This window comes from Oreochromis aureus, linkage group 23 (genome assembly GCF_013358895.1).
Source record: "Oreochromis aureus strain Israel breed Guangdong linkage group 23, ZZ_aureus, whole genome shotgun sequence".
Lineage (NCBI taxonomy): Eukaryota > Metazoa > Chordata > Actinopteri > Cichliformes > Cichlidae > Oreochromis > Oreochromis aureus.
The window spans coordinates 37,856,561-37,881,248 of record NC_052963.1 but is presented as its reverse complement, the minus strand read 5'-3'; the positions used below and the strand labels follow the sequence as shown (position 1 = coordinate 37,881,248).

The following is a 24,688-nucleotide window of genomic DNA, read 5'->3' as shown; positions in this document are numbered from 1 at the left end:
ATTTTTTTTCCACAACTGCCCATGAGCAAAATGCTTTAGAAGTCAAAGAAGATCATTTTCAATTCCCATTTCTCTGTCTGTGTAGGTGTGGGGACATCCTGCTTGAGGTGAATGGAAATAGTACTTGGGGGATGACCCACACAGCACTGGTTCGCCTTCTGAAGGAGCTCCGTGGCAGAATCACGCTGACCATAGTGTCCTGGCCGGGTAGCCTGCTGTAGCAGTGCTTTAAGCCATCCAGCACTGTTTCGGTGGCAGTGACCAAGGAATGTCAAAGGCAGAGCTTTAGTCTGGCTGACTACCTGATTTTGCTGTGAGGGAGAAGCTTAGAATAGTCGTGTAGCTGTTTGGATACCTCACGTCTGATGGACAGCTGTGACTTCGGCAGGAGTTTGGAGGGGGACGGACATAAGACTGGATTGTTACCAGAGGTTAACGTGCCCCTCAGAAAATGCTGAACTGGGAGGATCCAGGCTTGAGACACTTTTAACTAAGATGTTGGGTGTTATCAGTTTAGAGGACATGATCATTCTCTGGCATCGAGTGGGAGTACCGACAGGAGACACAACATGTTGCCAATTCCAGTAGTTATATGTTAGGATATGCGTTAAGTTGGACTCACATTTCTCTACTGTAACTGTTGGGTGTCTAAAAAAGATCCAAGCACTTGTAATATGTTTATTTTGTTTGTTTGTTGTATGGCCTTTTAATGTAGGCTTTATTCTGTTTGTACTGACAGTGGTTGTCATCTTCATCTGTTGATCTGAAGACACGTTGCCAAGTAGTAGTCTGTGAGGTTTTTTATGTTATGTCAGAAGCTATGGCTAAATTATCAAACCACTGGCAAAGAAAATATATGAAAAAAATACAGGATTAATGTGTTCATAACATGTTAAAAGATATTTAATTAGATAACAGTGTGGAGGCCTTACTAATTTTCTTACATTTAAGAAAAAAAATGACTTGGTTTCTGTGTATCCGTGGAAGGGCTGAGGCCCATCTACTGCAGTTCTATCTGTCACGCTTCGGCCTGTGTAGTATATCTGATGGTACATTTGGTTAACTGATCAATAAAATCATTTGAAAAGTTGGTTGCTGTGACAAAGATGATTAAAAGCATATCACCCTGGGATTCACACAGCTACATGCATACATTCCCTTCATCTGAAGAAAATCAACAGAAAAAGCAACAATGAATGCATACTGTACTAAACATTCATGAAATTATCCTTAGTTTTTCAATAGAATTATTAATTTAAATGAATTATAACTACTGAAAATATTAATGCGTGAACGATGTTATCTGTTAATTAATTTTCCGAAACAATATAATGTAAGAGGCCATAGGGCAGTTCTCTGTTAATCAGGCTGGGAGACTGAAAGTCAGTCAGATTTTAATTTCCTTTTTTTGTTAGGAGAGAACTCCTTGCTGGTTTCCTTGTTCTTCCTACATGTCTTGGCTTTTCTGTGTTTGTGTCTACTGTCCCTGTTCCCACCAACATCTCTGCTACTTCTGCTGCTCCTGACACTGCTGCTGTTGAAGACACAAGATAATGATCATTAAGGATAGTTCTAGTATTTTCATCCTTTTACATATATGTGAGTGCGCTTGTTTCTCATTAGACCTTTCTGATCTTTTTCGTGATCCATCATCTTTGTTGCTCTTTCTCTTCTTTCCACTGCCTCTGTCACAGCGATACTGGTACCCTTGGTTCCTAGACTCCCTGTGCTTCATTTGTGCTTCCCTGTTGCAGAAAACAAAATGGTTTTTATTTAATTCTTACATTACTTACTGATAAAACTTGAGAGTTTCTCATTGGGACATAATACAAAACGGGAGAAAAGGCCTGTTGACCCACAGGAAGACTGCCGCTCTCTTGCTCCAGTGAAAGAGAGATAAGTCATGACTCAAGGGATTAAAACTGTAACCACAGTGTTAGCTTTTATAACCTCCCCCTGGCTTTCACTTTGAGTAACAAAGAGCCCAACACAAGTGTCACAGCATGCCTTTTACATAAAAGCCATGCATCCATACTGCAGTTACCAATAAGTTTTAAATTCTAGTGTTCATATGACCTCTGGAAACACACATGCAAAAACATCTTCCATGGTGAACAGTGTAAATCAGCGGTGGAGATATATTGGACTAAACAGCTGCAAACACGTATGGTTTAAAATTTATAGTCCAATGGTTCTATAAGTGAGTGAGATGGCTTTTTCTGTGTCTACCTGATCCAGGCATGTCACTCCCCAATTCTCTGCCTGATTTTCTCTCTAGCTACTAAATATCCTATTAAAAATGGCTAAAAATGCCTGAAAAAAAGGATGTTTAAACATGTTTTAAGCACTGCTTTTTTTGGCCAGTAAACCTATTTTTATTGTGGTACTTATTACATCTTTGGACAAATGTAATGGCTCTGCTTTGCAATATTTGATGTCATTCATTTTATCCCACTTTGCTTGCAGCTTGTTAAACTGTTTGTCAAACCACCTAGATCACCGCCACCTAGACCAACTGAAAAATGATGAGAAATTCCTCTGTCGTAAACAGAGATGGGCAGTTACAAGCAATGCATTACTGTAATCCAGTTACTTTTCAAGTAATGTAAAGTAACTGGATTACTATTGCAAAAAAGGTTTAGATTACTGTTACTTTCCCATAAGCATGCTGCGTTACTAAACCGTGAGTTTGATTGTGAGAGTGTCTCATGACAATGACGTACGAGTTGTGCAACGTCCATGGCAGCAACAGACGTGTGTAGATCAACAATGGATAATATGGAGTGCAGGAAAGAGTACCACCATGCAGCGTTTAAAGCTTGGAAGTACTGACATTACTTTGAGTTTGATTCCATAAAAAGTGACAAAAACATTAGTGTCCGCTGTACATTCTGCACGGGAAGAAAATTTCTTTCTACAGCGAAAAATTAAACTTTAAATCTGAGCGAGCATCGAGCACGCTACCACGGGAATGTGAAATTCACAGAGAAACCTCCGGATCCTGACGCTGACATGACCGCTGCAGCACCAGGCAAACCTTCACCTCCCGTTAAACAGGTGAAAATTGATTTAAGAGCAACAGGACTTAGAGCTGCTGAATCTTTGATTTTATTTATTTGCTGTGTTTTACTTGGATCTATTTGAAAGCGTGAGTGTAAACACAAAAAATTATTTTATTTTATTTTATTCTATTTTATTTTCTATCCTGGAATATGCAGAAAATAGGTTTAAATGTTAAACAAATGTCCAGTCAGAGACTGTTGCATATAATTTAATTTTTGCTTGATGCAATGTGCATAAAGTTAAAAGATTAAAACTAATAAAACTATCTTTTAAAAAGAGACTTTTTCATTTGATTCAATTGTATATTATGGATTATGCAGGAAAAAAAATAGAATTGGGCTGAAAGGTCTATTGATTTATTATGTATTAAGGTTGTGTATCATGTTTTTAAAAAGTAACTATGTAATAAAGTAACTAATCACTTTTGAAAATAAGTAATCAGTGAAGTAACAGGATTACTTTCCTGGAGAAGTAATTTGTTACTATTTTCAAGTAACTTGACCGACACTGGTTGTAAACATCAAAGGGTTAAGCTGGTAGCATAGTTTCTCATTTTGCAGTTCAGTTAACAGCAAAAATGCAAGAACTCATACTAAAAATTGTTGTTGCTATGTTAAGGCCAGGGGCAATTAACAAGTTGAAAAGTTGTTCATCGATCCAATGTCATAGTATGGAGGGACATGAATAACTTTCAGATGGCATTAGTCTCAGATTGTGTTCCTTCGTGTAAACTATTTTCTATTAGAACAAATCAACGGAAGTAGCAAATGCAGCTCAACTCATCGTCTTGCCACTTATAAGAAAGAAACACACTGGAGGATTTTGCCTACTGCGATGAAGTGTCTGGAAGAACATTGGGTGATAAATTATTCAGATACCTGAAAGCATTCATGAAAGAATGTGGATGAGCGGGAAGAAAAGGGCGTTTGGGTGCAGTACTAATGTGGTAGCAAAGACGGCCACTGAGGCGAAGTTATGGAGTAGTTATAATTCATTTAAATACAGCTGTGAAATCATCTGCACCAGTGAGGGAATCGTTACTCAAAAAAGTTACTTGTTACTTTTCTTAGAAGTTATAAAGTATGTTACTTAATTACTCCCCGGAGACAGTAATTAATTACACTGCTCATTATATTACTTTTGCATTCCTCCATGACATGACCTGAAATGCACATAATAACCAGCTAACAACATAAATCCTAGTCTACAGTCCCATAGACTGACACGAATATCTATCCCAGTTAAGACATACATATAAGATTTCTTTCAGTGCAAAAGAATTCAAAGCGATTGTCACAGTGATTCTAATACAGAAACAAGTACAGGCAGAAATGGAGACTGCAATGCTACAAGCCTGACTGTTCATCACAGGTTTTGCCTGATGAAGATCAGGTTCTGGCAGCTGCACTCAGGTCGGCATACACTCAGCTTTAACATCATTCTGGGCTCTTGGCTTTGTGTTAGCATGCTGTCTGTGCAGATGTTTCCAAAGTGACGATGTTGAGAAGAAGTAAAATGCAGCTGTTTCCGTCCTGGATTTAGTTTCCACTTTACCATCATGATCTTGTCTGTTCATGCAATGAAAATAAAAGTCATGTTCATATTCCCATTTATTAAAAGTTGTAGACCCTTGCACCATTTTCTGCCTCCCTGCACATGAACCAATAACAGCTGACTGTAGCACAAGTAAGCAGAAATATAGACGTTTGATGTTTTCTGTCTTTTTATCAGTCCTGAATGCAGATAACTGGAGAAGCTTTATAATGCAAGTAACAACATAACTGTAACTGTAATGTGATTACTTAATTGCAGTAACTCGATACATTACTCCATTTCTGAAAAATGTAACATGTTACTTTCTAATACATTATACCCAACATGGGGTAGCAGTTTGTTAATCATTATGTTTTTACATTTATGTGGATACATATTTTTTTTATCTCCTTCTTTTGATTAAAAAAAATACATTATTCAGTTAACCTATATTTAAATGTATGATTTTGTTTAATTGGTTGAATTTTATCTTGTGCTTTCATTGCCTCTTCTTGTTCTTTTTATATATTTGCCCACATGAATTAACTCAGCAATGTTGAAATATTGTTCATTACTGTAATTTTTTTTTTTTTACATGATCTCTAATATGTATTTATATTCATGCATTTTTTTCCTCTCCCAGTCAGCACTGTACCTAATATCTGGACTGATTCATCATGATTACATTTGGGTTTTCCGTCTGCTCTTGGTTTTCTATATTTACCTGCCAGCTTTCTACGCATCAAGTCTTTGGATCCTCACCAACTACTTGCCCACCTAAATGGCCACTATGTCATCAGAGACCAACTAGTTCTCTGCCTTCAAAGAAACACTGTTTCATATTTTAGAATTCGGTGAATAAAAACTTTTCATTCTGCTTCAGTGTTCTACATCTTTCAGTCTGCCAGCACCATTAGTTATATTACAGCAAAAATCTTACCCACTGCTGAGAGTGAATGGGTAGTGTATAAAAAATGTTTTTCCCTCTCTATCTAACTTGCTCATCTCGCCACCTTGGCATAGCCAGGAGTCTGTAATTTTAAATACAGACTTCTGGCAGTAATTTTAAAATAATCAGCCTGACCTTTAAGAATCATCAAACTAAAGGTACTGTTCATGTCCCGTTTTTCAAAAAAGTCTATAGGAAAGTACGGATGATGCGCTGCTTATGCAGACAGTGTGCTCACACATAGCATATTATCATTCACTTGAACAACACAGAGAAAGAGAGAGAGCCTTAAGGGGCAACTGTTGCAAGTACAAAGCTAAATATATTCAATATTTGTAGACAGCTCTTGTGTTAGCAGCAGGGACTAGGACTCTAGGCCCACATTTGTTCTTGCTCAAAGCCATTAGTTTTAACACAGAAACATCTCACCACACATAATACCAAAAACACACTCAAATGACTCCAGAGGAAACAGTGTTGGTAAGAGTAAATTATAGCATAAAAGCCTGCTTTCACATATTTTTTAGTATTATTTTATTCACAATTAGTGCTCAAGCTTGTCCAAATAAGCACTACCGTAGAATTCACAGCCTGACTGAGAAACCCTGATTCTCCAGTGAGTGGTGTTGTGGACACAAAGTACAATTTTGCACAATCTGTATAGCAAAGGATGACTGCTTTGCAGTGAAAAAATGTTTGTTTTCTTTTTTCTCTTTTGTAGTAATTATCATTTAAAACACAATTATGGCCAAATAATGCAGTCTTTATTGGGGTTGTCATGCTCATGTCTTCTATTCTAATTTGTGATAAACATGCAGGACTCTTGCATATTAGAGCTGATTAACATGCATCAAGGTCACATAGCAGAATTTACACATAGTGTCAAGCTCACGCCCTTTTTAGAAATTTGAGATGGAGGTAGAAAGAGTTGTCCTTGTTTTTAATTCTCTACATATGTTCATTATGGTAAATTACATTGTTTTGGATTAACTGACATGTAGGATTGGTTGCATGTTCTCTGCTAGATAACTGGTGGTATAAAATGAGTATTTGGCTGACTAACTCTGGGTTTCATGCTCCACTTCTGCACAGGCTCATGTAAAGCACAAATCAAATCAGACTCATTTAAACAGTAAAAACCTATGTTCTTCTAAGCCTTTCTAATCTCACATTATTCAGTTTTTGTATATTAGTATGTGAGAACAAAGACACGGTCAGTGCAGTTTACATTTAGTCTTAGTATAAGTTAGTCTTAGTATAAATCTAAGACTAAATAAATTGTATGTGAGAAACATACATGTATTGTGAACTATTACTAGTATGCAATCACTCGATCACCTAATACATAACAAGCAAGCAAGCGTTTTTGGCAATGAGTGAAACGTGAAAAGTTACAGCCAGTATTATAGTGTCTGCACCTAGAAGTAAGTCAAGTCAAATTTTTATAGCACATTTAAAATTTTAAATCTCGTGCCATACAAAATATACATAATTAACAATAACCAGTCAACAATAAATATGCACTAAAAAACACACTAAAACAATAAAAACATCCGGGTATCCTCCTCAGCAAAGTGTAGAGCAGTGTTTCAAAATGATTGAGTGACTGTGCAACTGTTTTGTCAAAGGTTAAGTTGTTTAAAAGATTAGGGATCACCACGAAAAACGCTTTGTTACCTTTGTTTACCTTTTTTTTTAGCCTGGATGTACAAATGTCCAAGAGCAATAGGTTCATAGACCTCAGGGCTCTAGTAGTAGGGCTGTAAAAAAAAACACTGATACTCTTATAAACAAGTAATACAAATTTAAAACAGACCCTGAAATGGACTGGAAGCCAGTACAGAGGCCAGTACAGGTGTAATGTGATTAGACCATTCTTTCCTGTCAAAAGGCGAGCTGCTGCATTTTGTACACCCTGCAGAAGAAGCTGGGAGCAACCGATAAAGGCAAAAATACAAAGAATTATTAATAGTCTAATTGAGAGGTAATGAAGGTGTGATTACTCTTTCAATGTCATGTGGAGGGAGGGAGGCCTTCAGCTTACTGTGGAGCCTCATTTGAATAAACAGAGGTAACAAGAGAGCTAATCTGTTTATCTTAAAAGCAAAGTCAAAAATCACATCAAAGTACTTTGAACTGGGTGACAGTAAGAAGCTAAAAGACCAATGGTGCTGCCATACTCATCGAAAGTGTTGAGTTGCCCAAATAAAATAATTTCTGTTTTACTTTTATCCAGGTTGAGAAAATTTATCACCATTCATGATTGCACATCTCTAACACAGCTCACCAAAGAGCCTGAATACAAGCAAGGATATAGGCTTGCAAAGGTGGATATATCGGTAGATCATATATTTTGCTTTTTAAAGATGGACCCTGAAGCAATGCAAGGGTCAGCTTAGGTCAGAGTGACTTCAATTTTGTCATCAGAGGGGCTATACGAGGCTCCGTACAGATATCTATATTCTCTCCAACTTACTGTGACATGCGTGTTCCAAGCACACTAAAAAATAATACAATGAAAATAATTATCTGTCTGGGGTGTCCACAGCTCTCCATGTGCAGGTCTGCAAGTGAGTATAATCCTAGTCTAAGACAGGCTAAAGAGGTAGAGGGGGTTTCTACTAATCACAGAGTTAGAGGTTTGATTCCTGACTCCTCCACGTGCCAATGTCTCCTTGAGAAGGACACTGAACTTTAAAATGGTCCTGATATTAGAGAGTCCCTTTGCAACTCCACCACCATTGTGGTGTTGCAAGGGTGTTTTTAAATGGATGAATGAACATAACAAAACTCTTTATAGGCGCTGAAATTAAAAGATGCTTTGCAATTGATACTGTATTGAGCTGTATGTTTAAGAATCAACATGAAGTAGTGTTGAATGCAGGGACAAGCAAACAATGTAGAAGTAATTTTAAAATTTATCAGGCACAGGCACTGGCTCTGGGAAAGAAATGGGTTTCTTGAATGATACTAAAAGAGAAAGACAAAAACATGTCACATTAAGAGATTCAAAAAAAACTTTGGTGAAAGGAAAGTAAAAACAGATGTACGCGAAAGAATGTACAGGCCCCAAGACAGACCCTGAGGCCAGGATAAGTGTGGCATCAGGCACAAAAGTAGCCGAGGAAAATCAAGAAATGCATAGGAATTTAGACTATGCTCTAACCTCTAAATCCAAATCTGATGTTTCAAAAATGATGAAAATGAAGTTGCATGAAGAAACTGTTTCCCCCTAACACAGGCAAAACTTTTGAAATTTTGAAATGTTATTCTTTAAATAATTCAACTAATAAATTAAGTGCAAAGGTAATAACGTGCTTTGTTTTCAGGAGTTTTGTTCCAAATTAGCAATAGCCTGATTTGGTTGCACAACATAGCAGCAAACCTCTTTTTCAGCTATTAGCTCCTTTTTAATAAAGAGTGAGCTATACCCTCTGTTAACGCTGAAACGAGACTTGAAGCATAATGATGCTTTTAATCCAACCTAATGGAAGATAATTATCATTTTAATTTCCTTATCACACTAGAATTTCTTCATTCCATTATTATCCAGGTTTGATCGAATTATCCAAGGGGTATTAGATCTATGCCTTGTGTGAACTGATGCCACATTTAAGAAAAAGAGGATATTGCAATTCGTCATTGTGTTGTGCAAGGTCGGGCATATGTGTGCATGAAGGAAATGAAGAATGTCTGAGGTACTGCCAGCTGGAAAAAGTTTATCGTCCAAAAGCTAAAATTTACAGTTAGGGGACAAGTGTTGACCAAATGGCCAATCAGTTACTCAGTCTGAACCACTAGAAAAGACAAAGTGTGCCCGAAAGGTACAATATATCACTCGGTCTGAATAAATGTACTGGTGAACATTAGCCTTGTGGAATCTATTAGTAGTGGGGTTAAATCCGAGGCATGATGTCACAGTCACAGCTAATAACCAGTAGCTGATACTTAGAAAACCTCTTGCCACACTTTGCCTGTGTGCATGAGTTAGCAAAGGACAAATAGGCTAGCTAGTTTCTAAATGAATAACACATACATGTAACACTCCCACTGACTTAGTCAGTGAACAATAAGGATGGCTAGCAAAGCTATGGAGGTCTCCATCTGCTTCTCTGTCCTGCCCACACACACACTAACAATAAATCCCCCTGGGCCTACTCTAAAAATAATCTAGAGCCCAGTAATAAATCAGCGTAACAAAAACATAGAACTTGTACATATGTGTGTGTGTGTGCATCTGAATTCTGATCATCTGACCAGAATGTAGGACAAAAACGTCAGCAGAGCCACTAACGTGTGAGGAGCGCACACTGGGCCAAAGGAATAGTCCTCTGTCAGCTGGGACCAAATCTGTAGAATGAGTCTAAATCTCTCGTGTGTCTGTCATGCACATGTGATTCCCATTCTTCAGATCTTCTACATTTAGCCTATAACTTCCCATCTGTCCCATGTCCCACTTCCCTTATTTGACCCAAAATGTTGCTCTGAGCTATATGTATAAACCTGAATTCAGACATCTAGGGCATAAACACTCAAGGAAATGCTCACCACTTCAAGTAGAAAAAGTGCTGAAAAGCAGAACAGCATGTGAGGATATTTTAACAGATCCCAGTACAGTAAGAAATACTTCAGCTTGTCATTTTTGCTATTTTGCACTTATTTTAATTGCAAGTTAATTACCAGCAAAGCTTTTACAGTAGCTGATGCAGGGATTTGTTGTTATCAACAACATTACAGCTTTTGAAGCCAAAGAAACAGAAGGAAATTTAGAATTTCAACTGCATTGCATATATTTGTAGTTTCAAGTATTTAGAGGCAAAAGGGGTTGGCTGTAGCTCAGGAGCAATAGCAGGTCATCTACTAATCGGAAGATGGTGGTTTGACCCCTGGCTGTCCCAGTCATGCCAAATATCCTTGGGCAAGTTACTAACCCCAGGATGTTCTCCAATGAATTTGTGTGAATGTTAGATAGAAAGCACTTACGTGGATAATATACAAAAGAGTGCTTGTATGTCTGGTAGACTAGAAAAGTACTGTACAAGAACCTATTCCTATTCCAGATCTGCCTTTTGGCTGGTACAATCATGCATTGTGATTAAATATTCTGTCAAAATAATTAAATTCAATACACAAATTCACAACAAAAGTCTTCTTAAAGCAAATTATAGTGTAAGGTAAAACCCCATGCAACCTAACAATACTATTAGCCTGCCTTTTCCTACAGTATGAGCTTCAGGTCAGCTGAGGAGTGTGTGAAAAGATGTGCCTGTGTGCATTACAGTTGACAGCTGTCTAAGTTAATAATAATTAAATAGAAATCTGGCTAATGGTCAACACTGAGAGCGCAGAAGAAATGTAGGGCATGATTTGGCTTGTTCACATGTGAGCATGTATGAGTGCTTGTACAGCAGGCGCTCAGGCTGTCACACTGTAGGGTAGTAGGGCACTATGTGAAAATTGGAGAGGAAATTATACTGGCTCTGATCAGCTGTGAGCCTCAGAGAGAAAAAACCCAATTTCCATGCTGAGGAGTGCAAACTCAATCATTCTCTGGCAATAACTGGCAAATATAGCAAGTTATTCCCTCATCTCACTGCACCAGAAAAACTGAAATAGTTATGCCTGTGCTGGCAATAATTTTTCCTTGTCTTGCAATAGTCTTGATTTCTGTCACAATGGCCTTATGCTCTTTTGCAATAGTGTGCATTTCTTCACTAGAGCCATTTCTCACAATAGTGTGTTTATTTTATAGCGATCAGCTGGAGAGCCGAGAGGGTAACCACTCACAAATACAATGCCTTTAGCTGTGTTAATAGAAACATTTTTGGGTAAGTTCAAACACTAAAATAATGTAGTCTATGTCTGTATTTTCAAGCACAAACTAAATTATTTAGAGAACTAATTATCTATAAAAAGCAACTCTTTTTTTTAAGTGTATTTTTTTATTAACACTTGTCTTGAGCAACTTTGGTTCTTTGGTTCTCTGCCATCTAAGACAGCAAACATAACACAGAAGTGGCTTCACAACCATATATTGCACTAATATCTTGTCCCTGTCTTGTCTCACCTGAAAAAACAGAGCTACAGAGTTTTACACTGCACCTCATGATCATTTTTTGCTTCTGTTTTTGTCTTTCATCTAAAATTTTCAATTGCTCTACAGCAAAATTCTCTCTCTCGCTCTCTCTCTCTCTCGCCCTCACTCTCCCTCGGTGTGTGTGTGTGTGCAGGCAGGCTGCAAATGCACACATACTGAACAAGGCTAGGAGAGAATGAATATCTGGATTACTTCCAATATATTATATGTTGCCTAATCCAGAAGGCCACAGCTGCACAGCAGACATTCATATTCAACTACTGCAGAGGCACCCAACAGTGGAGAAAGGACGAATGAAAGGAGAGAGTACACTGTGCTAAATGCAAAGCGCAAACTGAAGTACATAAATTAAATAAAATCATCATCAGTTCACATAGACCAACCTATAATAGGAAGAGGAGCAGCCCTCCTTCTCTCTATATCTGCTTCTTTTGTTCTCTTTATCTTGACCATGCGCTCTGGATCTGTCTCTATCCTTGTCATGCTTTTCCTGCGATATGTAGCATTCCCGAGCGTTGGTGGTATCAATCACTCCAGGGCTGATGGTGATTCTTCCTGGGATTAAAAATGATACACCCATTAAAGAACAGAACCAAACCAAGTCAGAAAATTGGGGAGAGCAACTAACAGCCACATGCATTACCGTTTGTTTACTCAGTGTATACTGCTTTTAGCGATTAGCTCTGAGCTTTGAAGCAATACTTCTCACCTATTCTCACCTATTTCTTTTTCTCTAACGGTTAACACAGAATAAGATCTAGTAAATATATTCACATACTGGAAGTTCAAACTGAATATGTAGGGAAGTTGAATAATAAGGATTATGATTCAGTTTTCCAATACTCAAGACAGCTGAGAAATATGAATGAAAGAGCACGGCTTAAGGCAATTTTCAGAATGGTTGAGTGCTTTGACACCATACCTACACCGGTTCACTAAGACAGTGTAATATACAGTACAGCTCTATCTTGAAACAGTTAATAAATATGAAACACTATCTCTTAAGGACAAATGTACATACTTGATGAATACGGGTATAATGAAGCTGATGGGCTGTTAAAACCTGTAGAGTTCCCACTGAAAATAAAAAATAAAGAAATATGTGAAAATTCTATATTTACATCAGATCTTTACAGATGATCAACATCCACATTCTTTTTTTTTTTCAAACTTCAGTTTACATAAACAGCATTAAGAAGGCTTTCATGATAGCATTTTTGAATTTTTAAAAAAGACAAATTACTGTTACTGAGCAGAATTTATTAAAACATACAATTAGTAGTAGTAGCAGGTCTAACAAAAGGACAACATACATTACACATAGATTTAACATCAACAGTATGTGTCTGAGGCCCAGAGTTCTGAGAACTGTATAAATTATTCTTTTGGTTTTGAAATGTGATTTATATTCCAGTTCTGTATTATTCATAGTTAGTATGTGTTTCTTTGTGCCATTTATTAGATAATTCCCTTTTGTCATGCCATTTGGTTCTCTCAGTCTTGTCTCTGAATTTGTCTTTTTCTCGCTTTTGTTCTCCTGTTAGTTGTGTCACTTTATTCTTGTCGCCCTGTTCTGTTGTGGTTCACTTTGCTTTATTTTGGTGACCGTTGTTCTCTGTGTCTTGTGTCAAGTTTTTATTCTTGTGTCATTATGTTAAAGGTCCTCAGCAGTTTTCACACCTGTTACCACGCTCTCATTTTCTTGTGTCTATATGTTGTCTAAGTCTCCCTTTGTCCTTTGTTATGTTGTCCCTGATTGCTGTGTATCTCCTTGCCATGTGTTCCCAGAAAGTTTCTGGTATTTGGATTCTTTGGTTCTGCTCTGTAATGTTTTTGGATTTCTGTATTCCCTACAGCATTGAAGCTGAGTTTTGAGCTTATTTCCTGTTTCCTGCATCCTCAATTTGGTTCCACAGTCTACAAGATGACCCTCGACAGTCTCTTTTTATCTGCTCCTGGCAGACTGTAAATGTAATTGTCTGTTTACTTTCTTTAATGTTTAAGGAATGTTAATGTGCATTCTAAAAAAGGAAACAGCATGAGCAAACAAATTTACAGATGAATCAGTGAAGGAAAAAATAAAAGAAGCGGGTCTGCAAAAGGATCAAAGCACTTTTACAAATGCACAGCTGTGTTCTCCAAGTGTTTGAAGTGACTGGCTCATTGTCAAGGCGTAGTGTGTGCTCGCCAACGCATGAGGAACGGATGGAGGGCATATTACTGATAAAATCTGGGTCTTCTGTCCGTCCACGTGGCCAGGGCAGACTTGCCTCCAACTGAAAACTTCCGAATGAGCTGAATGTGAACTTGGCTTTTGTTTGAAGCTCATCCAAATGAACGCCTTTCCAACAGGTGTGAGCCCAGTTATGTTGCTCCATAAATCCAAAAGTAAACAGTTCCATCACTGAGGAATTTTATTTTTGGCTCAACAGATGCACGAAGAAGTTAAAGGACTTACTTATGAATGGAGAAGAATGAATGAATGGAAGAGGGAGTCTGGTTCTCTAAGCATGTAACAGGTAGCAAAGCCCAAAAAGATTGGTAATGTAATATACACTTGAAGGTTGATAATGCTCAGAATCAACAGCTTTGGTCGAGGAGCCTGATTGAATACACACCAAAATAAAGTCATAGATGTGTGATAAAACTCTATGGAAGACATGGCAAACATGCAAGTCATTATCATCCTCTAATGTTCCTTTATTAATAGATCAGTTTTTATACTGATTGGTACTTCCTCTAGGATGACTAAAGGAATATTATTGTGAGATATGTATAAAACATAGATGAACATGATTTTACACTACCACTGCCTGAACAATTAACTTTACCAAATCAAAATTTAGCTCATTTTGAATAATTTTTCCAGTGATTATTGTTCGCAAGTTAATTTTCCTATAAAGGCACATTTTCATTTTGAGATTAATGGTATCATCCTGACACTATAAGGGAACAATGTTGTGGAATTACCACAATCTAATCAGATCCTAAGGATTTTTGAAGCCCTTAGGACCCTTGGCCCTGATTGTAGCATGGCATGTCAAGGCCACGATGATGCCAGAAATACCTGCTGTTCCTAATAGCCCCAAGGGAAAGGCATAAGCAACAGTGAAACCAGGACTATCAGAGTAGACACTGCACATGTGTATACTTTAAAAAAAAAAAAAAAAGTTTAAAAGGAAATTATTCATAAAGCACACAGGAGATGGTTGGCAGAGTTCATAGGAACAGTAAGTCCCTGAAGGATGTGAGGATTTGGCAGATGGACTGAGATGTGAGAAAAACCATCTTTATGGACAAAGTACTGAGCACATTTAGGCACACATCAGACACAGCAAATTAGGAGAAGGGAAAAAACTAGGAATGAGAAAAGAGAAAAAAGATGAAGGAACAGGAAGCTAGTGAGACAGACAAACAGAGCTGGACTCAGGAAGGCTGGATACAGACAACATCCAAGTGAAACAAGCACAGCAGCAAACACAAATGGAGTAGGGCTGCATTCATTAATGTGTAAGAAAATGCAAGAGAGCCTTGGGTACAACGTGGCCCACTTGTGATCTAAGTTGTGTAAATTAGTGCTGAAATGTGGGAGTTTGCAGACAGGTTGTGACATAGATCGGAAAAGCAGAGTGGAGGGGGTGCCTGGAATACTGATAAACAGGAGCCTGGAGGAACAAACAAGGTTGCTATCTTGCTTTCTACCTTATATGGTCATTGATTCAGTTGGAAGATGAGCAACAGTGCATGGTGTACAGAAAAGCAACCCCAATCCAAGTTGATCTTTAGTGTTTAACTAGAGACACCTGGTCTGTCTCAGAAGTTAAGCAACTTGTTTTACCAAACTTTTGAGTTACTTTCTTTGAAACCTTTCACACTAATGCAATAATCGCTTGACTAATGATTTCTAGTCCAGTCTCTGAGTAACATTTTTCCTTTCCTCCCTGCACATTTGCTGAATTTGTGAGGGAGTCAGGTTTTCACTTTTTCACTGACACAGTAACCTTCAGCTTCTCCTCATTACGGTCATTAGATATAGAGCTGACCTATAACTGATGCATAAAGACAGACACATTATAGGGCTCACCTGCCCGAAGTAGCAGTAGAGGAGGGAGGTTGGGGACCTGAGCAGGAAAAGAAGACAGCAAATTTATCTATTGTTCTCTTCAGTAATACTGAAATTCCAAAAAAAGATTTTAATAATGTAACTACATTCAACAATAAAGTTGTAGGTCAATAATAATAATAATAATAAACCCACAATAGTTTGCAGCTTTAATTACCAGAGCAAAGAAAATAATTATTTAATTATCCATGAAAATTCACAAAAAAAGCTGCATATTAAAGGTTGTAACCCTTAACAATTTAGAAGGTTTAGAATATTATACATATTCCAAATGCAAATTTTGTCCAACACAGGCCAAATATTTTAATCAAATGGAAACAGAAATAGTCTAAAGTCACACATTAAACATGAGAAGATGTGTTGTTATTATTAATATAGCAACAAATAACAGAAACACAAGACAAATAACAGAAACAATATAAAAGAATATGAAAAAATATAACCCATTACCAGCAACATGCATTCATAATTTATAGTGCTGCATCTTTTAATCTTAAGAAATTAGACCAGCCTCAAAATGTCAGTGCAACAAAATGTAGCAAGTGCTACTTGCCTTTTCCTCCATCAATAAAACAGAACAAGTCAAATGCTTGAGTGCACACTTAATGGACCCACTTGTTATAATGCTCAAATTTTACGTGACCAAGCTACATAATCAGCTCGCACACTTGCTGTTCGGAGCCAATGTGTGTACACAAAAGACACACATACAAGCACACATATATAGAGAGATTCCTTTGAAGAATCAAGGCACAAACACACATTCACATCTGGATACGATCTCCCACTTTTTTTTTTTAAAGACCCCTAACGTGAGAGTGGCTAGAAACAGCTTGGTTGAAACAGGAGGAAGAATAATATGAGCTGCTATGTGTGCTGTACATATGAGCTGCCTGAATTTGAAAAGAACATCAAGACGCCGTCCTGTGAATAAATCTAAAACGTTATTTTTCCCTTTCAAATACAAGTTCCACAGAGTTGAGATGGTCTGAAGTGCTCATAGAGGAGTGCAGTTTTTGATACCTGAGACACCTGGACACCCAAAGAAAAGAGCAGAGTTTAACATACACGTACAAACTTCTCAAAATCCAAGACAGCAAAGTCTGAGAGTGTAGCCTGGAGGGTCTTCAGGTAATTCCCTTTAATGTGATTCCATGATGTGAATAATCAGGAACATAAAGAGTGCAGCATGTAAACACACATCTGCGACAAGCTCTCATTACTGCAAATAGATGAAGTCACTGCATGAGACATCACAAAGAGTTTGTAGAATGAATTATACTACAGAAAACCTAAGTGGATTGTAAAATGTGATCGGCAGTATTAGTAACTTTGCTAATGGAATGCTATGCAATGCATACTGTATACACAAGCAGATGCGCAAAGTACACACCAGCTTGTCCATAAACATGCTATCAAGGTTAGCGTGAGTGAGTAATTGTTTTTACCTGTGGTGATCTCAAGTGAGTGTTTGATGGAGGCTAGAGTTGCATGCTTGGCAGCATATGAGAGAGCAAATGGCTGAGGGCTAATTGCATCTGATTGTTTTTGCGTGGTTTTGAGTCTCGTGCTAATGCTTTACAGAGCTACAGGCTGCAGTGTTTTAGATGGAGCTGATATTTCACATGGGACAACTGGCTGCTGTTCTGCACTGCAGCACAGGCCCAAGCGATCTTTGTTAGTGTAAAGGCTACCGTCTCCCATACTCTCAGATGCAGCAATCTGCAAGGACAGATGTGCATAAATCTTCTTGCAGTGACAGCATCCTGTCATTACACTGTCACCTGTTAAAAGCACAGCCATCAGCTCTTTACAAGAAAACTAGCATTCTTCAATCTAAACCTGAAAATCAATACTGGGCTCAGACTTTTTATGTTATGAATCAAAACAAAACAAAACAAAATGTAAGGTTAAAAAAGCATTTTTAAAAAAAAATCTTATTGGTAATAGTCCTAATGTTGCTCTGATTGCTCATCACGGGGCATTTACTTGCATAGTCAGTTTTTAAAAAGAGCTTTAAAATCTGCTCAGTTCAGTCAGCGAGGACATTCACATACAAGCTCTGTTGCTACAGTGATTATAGTGACCCAGTAACCAGCTGTATGGAAGATTAGCTGCAGTGCACAGCAGCAGGCAGCATCACCTTCACTGTGCTGCACTGATAGATGACACAAGTACAACCCTGTAATGACACAGCTCCACTCCAAAATGTGCACCTATGAAAAACACTTGGCATCTAATGTGACCTTACTGAAAAACAAACCAAAAATTAAAGCAGCCCCTTCTTTTCCTCTGCCCTATTCCCCACAGTTGGGTCTGTTCAGCACTTTTCTCGTGCCTCAATCTGCAGACCCAGCAACTTTTTTCTTTTTTTACCAGGGGCTATTTTTATCATGCTACACATTTGCCTCACACAAGGAGGCAGGGCCTATAACTTAAAGAAAGGGGAGTGGTCGACATTAAAGCTATGCATATAACTTCAAAGCTGGTGCCGGCAGGATGTTTGATATTTTGGTTGTATTAGCAGCTCTGGCACGGGTTTTGCTGTGCAGTATGGGGCTCGCAGGGTAAGGGGCATGCAGGCCTAAGCCGGCATTTCTATTTCAGAGCCTTTGAAGATGAAGATATGGCATGTGCTCAGCTGTGTGCTTGCGCCAGGGAGCCTTCCTGGATTTCAATATGATTCACTACAAAGACTAAGAGGAAGTCTAAAGACTGATGGACTCCCACCTGGACAGCCCTAGATACCTGACTGCAGGAAGACATATATCCATACAATGCCTTCAAACACATGCAGGCAGGCGCAGAGATACACACGTATACACACACCTAAGTTCACCTCTGTCCTTCAACTCCACAGGGTAATTTATTATGACACGTGTTGCAGCTTCACAAACACATGGTCTGATTGCTATTAGTCATTTGTGCAGCTGCATGATGCATGATGTGTCCAACAGAGGGTTTTCTTTGGGGCCTTAACACCTGAAAATCTTAGTATTAAATCTAAATATTCTCCCCCAGATGTTCATAATTATCATGTCACATGAAAAAGAACATACAAGAACCTTTATCAAATAGTTTTGTAAATATAGTAAATAAGCATTAATATGAGTGAGTGTGTTGCATTCCAATGGCAGAGTGACTTACGTGGTGGAACTCTCTTTTTAATAAATTTAAAGAAAGAGTTCTTGCTGAGTGGAGGTGGCAGTTGATAAGCACTACTGCTATCCTCACAATGGCACATCTCACAAACAACCTGAAAAGTAAAGATAGTTACTGTTATTTATGACAACAATAAAAAGAAATGACAGCGAACAAACTATCAACAATAAAGTTGTAGGTTGAACCTTTAGCTTAATACACATATCGTTTTTTACAAAAATTCTGTGCTTAACACAATAAAAATGCAATGTTAATTGAAATTCCCATTGTTGAATCAATTGTCTGCTGGTTGGTTCATGCCAAAAGGTTTTATTATAGCTTCAGAGACTGATTATTTCAGGTCCTTCTGCATTGGTGCCCATCCTTATTAAACCCATAGTAACATAATACCTGAGTGTTGCTGCCTCCATCATTATGACATTGGTGCCCATCCTCTCTGCTGGATTCAGGTTGTCCTCCAGCCAAATTAGTGATAGGATCTGACTCTCTGTTGATCAGGTAATATGATAAAGACTGTAGAAATACATACAATGTTTTGATAATGTCCCAAAAAAGGCAAGTGGGGTTTCTTAATCATAAATCCTTCTTTTTAATGTGGTGCTGATGTGCGCTTATATAACATTTTTAAAAACAGCACATTCATTTATCCTAATGTCACTTTCAATGTCCTTACTTAAACCCCCTGCAGGTCCATTAATGCATTAAACCTCCTTATCTGGGTCATCTTGCCATCTTCACAAAACAGCCCTTTACAGCCCTAAACCCTGCTACACTCACCCCGAGTGAGCTCATACACACACATAAGCACACAAGCGAAATGTTAACCCGCTTCTGTCACAAGGACTTTATCAACAGTAGAGAAAAACATACATAAAAAAGTAAAAACGGCTACATCTAATGGCAACTCAATAGGGAAGTGCCTGCAGCTCCTTAATGTCTCTTTGCTCCAGATCTGAGAACACAAACACTTTTGACCTGAGCTGCACAAAAACAAACCAAAATCTTTACTACATTATCATGTAACACACTAGTAAATTCCTTAACCAAACAGTAGACTCTCTTTGATTAAAGTATATAAAACACACACTTAACACATCATCTATTAGATGATTCAGTGTGTGTATTAGTCTCCAGCTACAGTATGACTTCTTTGTTTCCCTTTGGTCCATCGCTGTCACATAGGGAGAGAGACATGACACACACATGACTCAGATCTGTGTCCTCCTCCTAAGGGTAACCTTGCCGATGGAGAAGAATGGCATCAAATAGGACAGATCTTCAACTGGCTGGCCATTTCTGTCAGTCAGTCTCAGATGATGGTCAAGGCATCCAACAGACATCTTAATCACCATTAAAGTAAATGAATGGGAGCAGTGGTAAAGAAGCTGTTTTGCATGGGAAAGCTTCACTCAATGGCTGAAAGCATGGTTTTATAAATAGCTGCAAAGTGCTTGCTGAGAGTGAATGCTTTTTCCCAGAATTAAAAAAGCAGGGCCCTCATGAATCTGTACACATTTTTTTTTTTTGATTCGTTGATGAGTTACTATGCATCTAAGCACAATTCATCCATAAAGCAAAATCCCTGCAACTGTGTTACCCTATTTGACAGAGGTCTGTGCACAATGTTATTTATGACCTCGAATAAATCAAAACCAAATTAACAGGATTTGTTAAAAATTTTAATTGAAATCTGTTTAGGGATGCACCAAAAATATCTCTTTGCAGGAAAAACACACTTGTCTACACATAAAGATTTGGCACTAACTGGGTTATAAAGCCCAATCTAGTTATGTTTGACGAATTGGTCACTGCAATCGCAAACTGTGACGTCAAAATGCCAAACCTTTTATATTTGCACTTGTCTGCTTTCAACTCACTGCAGCATTTTTCATTAGTGAGTCATGGCTTGGAAAAACACATCGCTACACTCCTGGAATAGCAATAGAGAAGGTCATTTACAGAAAGTTGAAAATCTCATTTTTTTTCTATTGTCTCGATCCACAAATTCAGTGTCATCTAGAAGTCCAATGCTCCCACACTGATGGATGGCACCTCCAGCTCATCCATTTTGTAAATGTACTAGCAGTGCCTAAATCATCTAATGTATCAAAAGAACAGTATACAGTAAACAGAAATGCTATTCACCTAATAAGTTCTATAATTATATGTTTATTACACTAAATTCTAATGAATTACTACAATTTTTAACTAAAACTACAGCGGCTGTTAAAGTTGGAGTAAAACTCTGCATTAATTTCTGCTGACATAGAACATAAAATGGAAATACTAATCAGGGTTCTTCCTGACTCCAATTGGCCTATGAATGTTACCACAGTTATTTTGTGTTCAGATAAGTCTTCTTATCTTCAAATGAACAAAAGTGGTTTAAATAGTCTCTGGTTAAATCTTTTATTCTGCTCAAGTAAAGCACAACTGTAAATAAGCATTGACTTGTGCCCAAGACAAGCTATGATCACAAAGTGGTGTCACTGTTGTTAGCAGATAAAACTTAAATGTATGAAATATAAATATGGGGAAAAAGAATGGCACAAAGCCTAAAAAAAAAAAAAAAAAAAAAAAAAAACCTTTAACCCTTGATGAAATTGTGCCTTGGGCTTTAACAGATGAACATAAGTCTGTGTTTACCTCAACATTTTGCAATCCCTTGCCAAAACAACCCTAATATGCTGAGCACATCTTAGGATCACAGAAAACAGATGGCATCAGGCAGATAGTTGCCGTGTCACATACAAACAGAAAAAACCAGCTGCCAGCTTCTTCTGGCTCTGAGCTCAGAGCAGTAGCATGGAATGGGACAGAGGTTGTAGGACTGAGGACACAAAATATAACAGTAAGGAGAAGACATATTACTGACCTGAAAGCTAGAATAGATGGTCTGCCTGAGGAAGAATAACCACAAAACACCTCCTCTTCTTCATATCCAGTGTGCCTCTTCTGGGCCTGAGCAGAATAACAAGTTCTCAAGTTTCAGTCTGATTTATTATTCCTAACTATGTTCTCCTGTTTAAGTGAAGGGTTTCTTTATAAAGGAGGCTGACTAAATCACATTAGTGATATCATTATCTTACCCTGATTTTAGCATTTACCTTTCTTATCATGCCACGAAGTTCTGCTTGTTTCCTACAGTAAGCATTCCAGCTTTCTTCATCAAAACCATAGTTAAAGTAATCTGAGATATTAGCACCTAAGATAAAAACACTAAATGGTAATGAATAGGTCTGAATGTAATTGAATGTAATTACTGAATGCATGCAAGAATCTCACTGATGTGTCAGCTCAAACAACAGTACTTACCAGCTTTTCTCCATGGCCTTTTCTCTAAAAACTCTACTTTCTGGTTAATTTCTTCATTTCCTTGGACTTTTTCTAACAATAGGTCATTTGTAGTACCTGTAAATCATTTCAATGCAGACATAATGATGTCACATATATTTCATATATTTGTCACATATATCGTCATTTCTCATTTATTTTCAATAAGTGTTTAAAGTGTTTAAAGCATAAAGATCTGAGTTAAGTTAGCTGATTTGCAGTAATGGAGCTGACATTCTCAATGTATATGTGAACTAATTATGAATATGTGTACTTTTTTAAATGTCAAATGGTCAATGGGTTCTCTAATAGGCTGATAGTTTTCACTGTAAGATTCTATATTTAAATTCTTGGCTGACTCTGAGGAGAAAGAATATAGTCACTGTGTGTCTTTGGAAGCTGAATGCGTATCTGATATAAGACATTTCTTAAACCAAGTTTACAATAAAGCCTGGTCTTTGTGTGGCTGTTTTGTTTTATGTGTCACTGTCCGTTGTGTGCCCAAAAATCTCAAAAGGGTTGTCACTACTCACCACCTACATGTTGTGTTCTCCTAAGATGCATAAATGTACTGCAAGAAATTAGGAGGCCCTCACATCATCACCACTGTTATCTCTATGATAATCATTAGTATTTTTAAATAACAGAAAGAAACACCTCTGTCTGGGTTGAGTGCTGATGACACTATGAAAATATCTCAAAGCAAAATTTTGACAGAAGGGGGTTTTTGACAAATAAGGCCCATTTATATCATACCTAACAGCGACAAAAACACAATAAAAAGCTGGAAAAATTCAAAATAATTTGTCACAAGATGGATTCAGAGCAGCATCATTGTCACTGGCATTATCATCTTGGACAGCTTTCAAATTGTCCCATAAAAAAAAGAAATGGATGAAAATAATATCAAATCATCAAAATAGAAAAGAATTTCCATTCACACAGATAATTTTCAGAATGATTTTATATTACTGCAAGAACACTAAACATGATGGGTACAAGTGAAAAATGGCATTTAATCATGTCTGTTCACGTTCAGGTTTTTCATGTGGGTATTTTTTTTCCCATTAGGCACTGATCAACGTCAGTTAGACTGTTGTTCTTTAAATTGCTTGCATGATTTCAATCACAAATTCCCAAATGCAAAAACAACTAAACTATCCCGCCCAAAAAACAACATTGTTTAAGCCTTAGTATCCTTTACAGTAACTAACTGTAATTGGCATGTTATGCTACATTTATTCTGACGCATGAACGCTGGCGTAAACAAAAAAAAAAAAAAAAAAAAAAAAAATCAGGGCTCCAGTTGTATGATTGCTTACATCCCCATTTCCCAGCTCACAAACAAATACTTCTCGCCTGACAGCAGATTTAATGAGCATCAAATTCTTTTTAATGCTCGACATGACTGACTGCACATTTCGGGCAGCACACAAGGTGCCGTCACATGTATTGTGCAACTATAATGTCATTATCGTACTGTGAAAACTGTATTATACCTGAACGCTTCATTAGTATAATACTGTTGGAAATAATCATGCCATTACAGTTTATTTTGTATTTGTCTACTGCTCGCTGCAATTTACGGCCTGTGAGACGAGTATTTAACTCCTTCTAATTCATCACAACAAAATCAATATTGCTTTGTAACTTTCATTAATTTTGTATTCTTTTGTATTGAATTGTTTTCTTTAGTTTTTATTGGTTTGACTTAAGTTAAACGACATTTCATGTATATTTTTTATTATTTAGAATATTGTCTTGACATATCCGAGGTAGGCTTGGTTAGCCTGGGGACCCTCAATAGTCCAGTGTCGAGTAAGTATTACCATTACGCCATATATACGCATATATACATACACACGCAATGCCAGGACAATGGCTGTACACAACTGTGAATTTGCACACTTATTTATTTAAGGCACTGGCTACACACCTGGATGGGATTCCAACCCTTTGTATCTCGTGTCTGTCATCTGTGGCGTTCATGTCATATACTCCTAAAACAAGGAACTTAAAGGCACATTAAAGTCAAAGTGGCTCTATCTAAAACAGAAGAAAAAGCTGGCCTCTTTAAATTTAGCTAAGGTATTTTCCGTTAAAGGTTGGGGAGATTTAAACAAATATGCACAAGAACTTACAATTCTAAGCGTTAAACATTTTTAAGAGTTTAATTGTTTGTGCCAAATGTCACTTCAATTCGGTTTTTTATGAAGGCAGCTCGCATCAAAAAATCGTCTTAATTTCAATTAGCTTAAAAATCCATCAAGACTATTTAAACTTCACAAGTTTTACTTAATTTTTGAGATTAAATTTACCCGCTGGATTCTCCCCCTTTTAGCTCTTGTCGTTCTTGGTTATGGTAGTGAAAGTCTAGATACTTCGTGAGAATATGACATAAAAACGTTTATTAACTCTGTAACGATTG

At 37.5% G+C, this 24,688-nt stretch overlaps 2 protein-coding genes across 9 annotated transcripts in view; one reads left to right on the top strand and one right to left on the bottom strand.

Moving 5' to 3' along the window:
• lnx1 (ligand of numb-protein X 1) overlaps positions 1 to 1,090 on the top strand; it is a 34,350-nt gene extending 33,260 nt beyond the window's left edge. For 4 of the 5 annotated variants that reach the window (XM_031753717.2, XM_031753716.2, XM_039606378.1 and 1 more), the window contains one exon: positions 86 to 227. In XM_031753717.2, coding sequence (XP_031609577.1) covers positions 86 to 221 — 136 coding nt within the window. In that variant the 3' untranslated portion in view covers positions 222 to 227. Of the gene's footprint in view, positions 1 to 85 lie in introns of all 5 variants that reach the window. The other variant, XM_031753715.2, reaches the window with a different exon arrangement.
• Positions 886 to 24,685, bottom strand: fip1l1a (FIP1 like 1a (S. cerevisiae)). Of its 4 annotated transcripts, none has more exons than XM_031753719.2 (12): positions 24,579 to 24,685; positions 24,197 to 24,273; positions 22,243 to 22,338; positions 22,035 to 22,132; positions 21,803 to 21,888; positions 19,318 to 19,414; positions 18,913 to 19,021; positions 15,727 to 15,763; positions 12,664 to 12,719; positions 12,026 to 12,197; positions 1,626 to 1,745; positions 886 to 1,534 (listed from the first exon to the last, which is right to left on the bottom strand). In XM_031753719.2, the coding sequence occupies exons 2-12, from the start codon at positions 24,234 to 24,236 to the stop codon at positions 1,384 to 1,386; spliced, it is 1,062 nt and encodes a 353-aa protein (XP_031609579.1). In that variant the 5' UTR covers positions 24,237 to 24,273; positions 24,579 to 24,685; the 3' UTR covers positions 886 to 1,383. The 4 variants fall into 4 exon arrangements, with proteins under 4 accessions (XP_031609579.1, XP_031609581.1, XP_031609580.1 ...); XM_031753721.2 differs by having other exon boundaries at positions 886 to 1,531; XM_031753720.2 differs by having other exon boundaries at positions 24,197 to 24,260; positions 24,579 to 24,684.
• Between the last annotated feature and the right edge of the window lie 3 nt (positions 24,686 to 24,688).

Coding starts and splice junctions, on each gene's coding strand:
- fip1l1a (XM_031753719.2), bottom strand. CDS start 24,236: ATGACAGACACGAGATACAAAGGGTTGGAATCCCATCCAG. Junction 21,889..22,034: donor TTCGTGGCATGATAAGAAAG/GTAAATGCTAAA, acceptor TATTCTGCTCAG/GCCCAGAAGAGGCACACTGG. Junction 15,764..18,912: donor TAAAAAGAGAGTTCCACCAC/GTAAGTCACTCT, acceptor TTTCCTGCTCAG/GTCCCCAACCTCCCTCCTCT.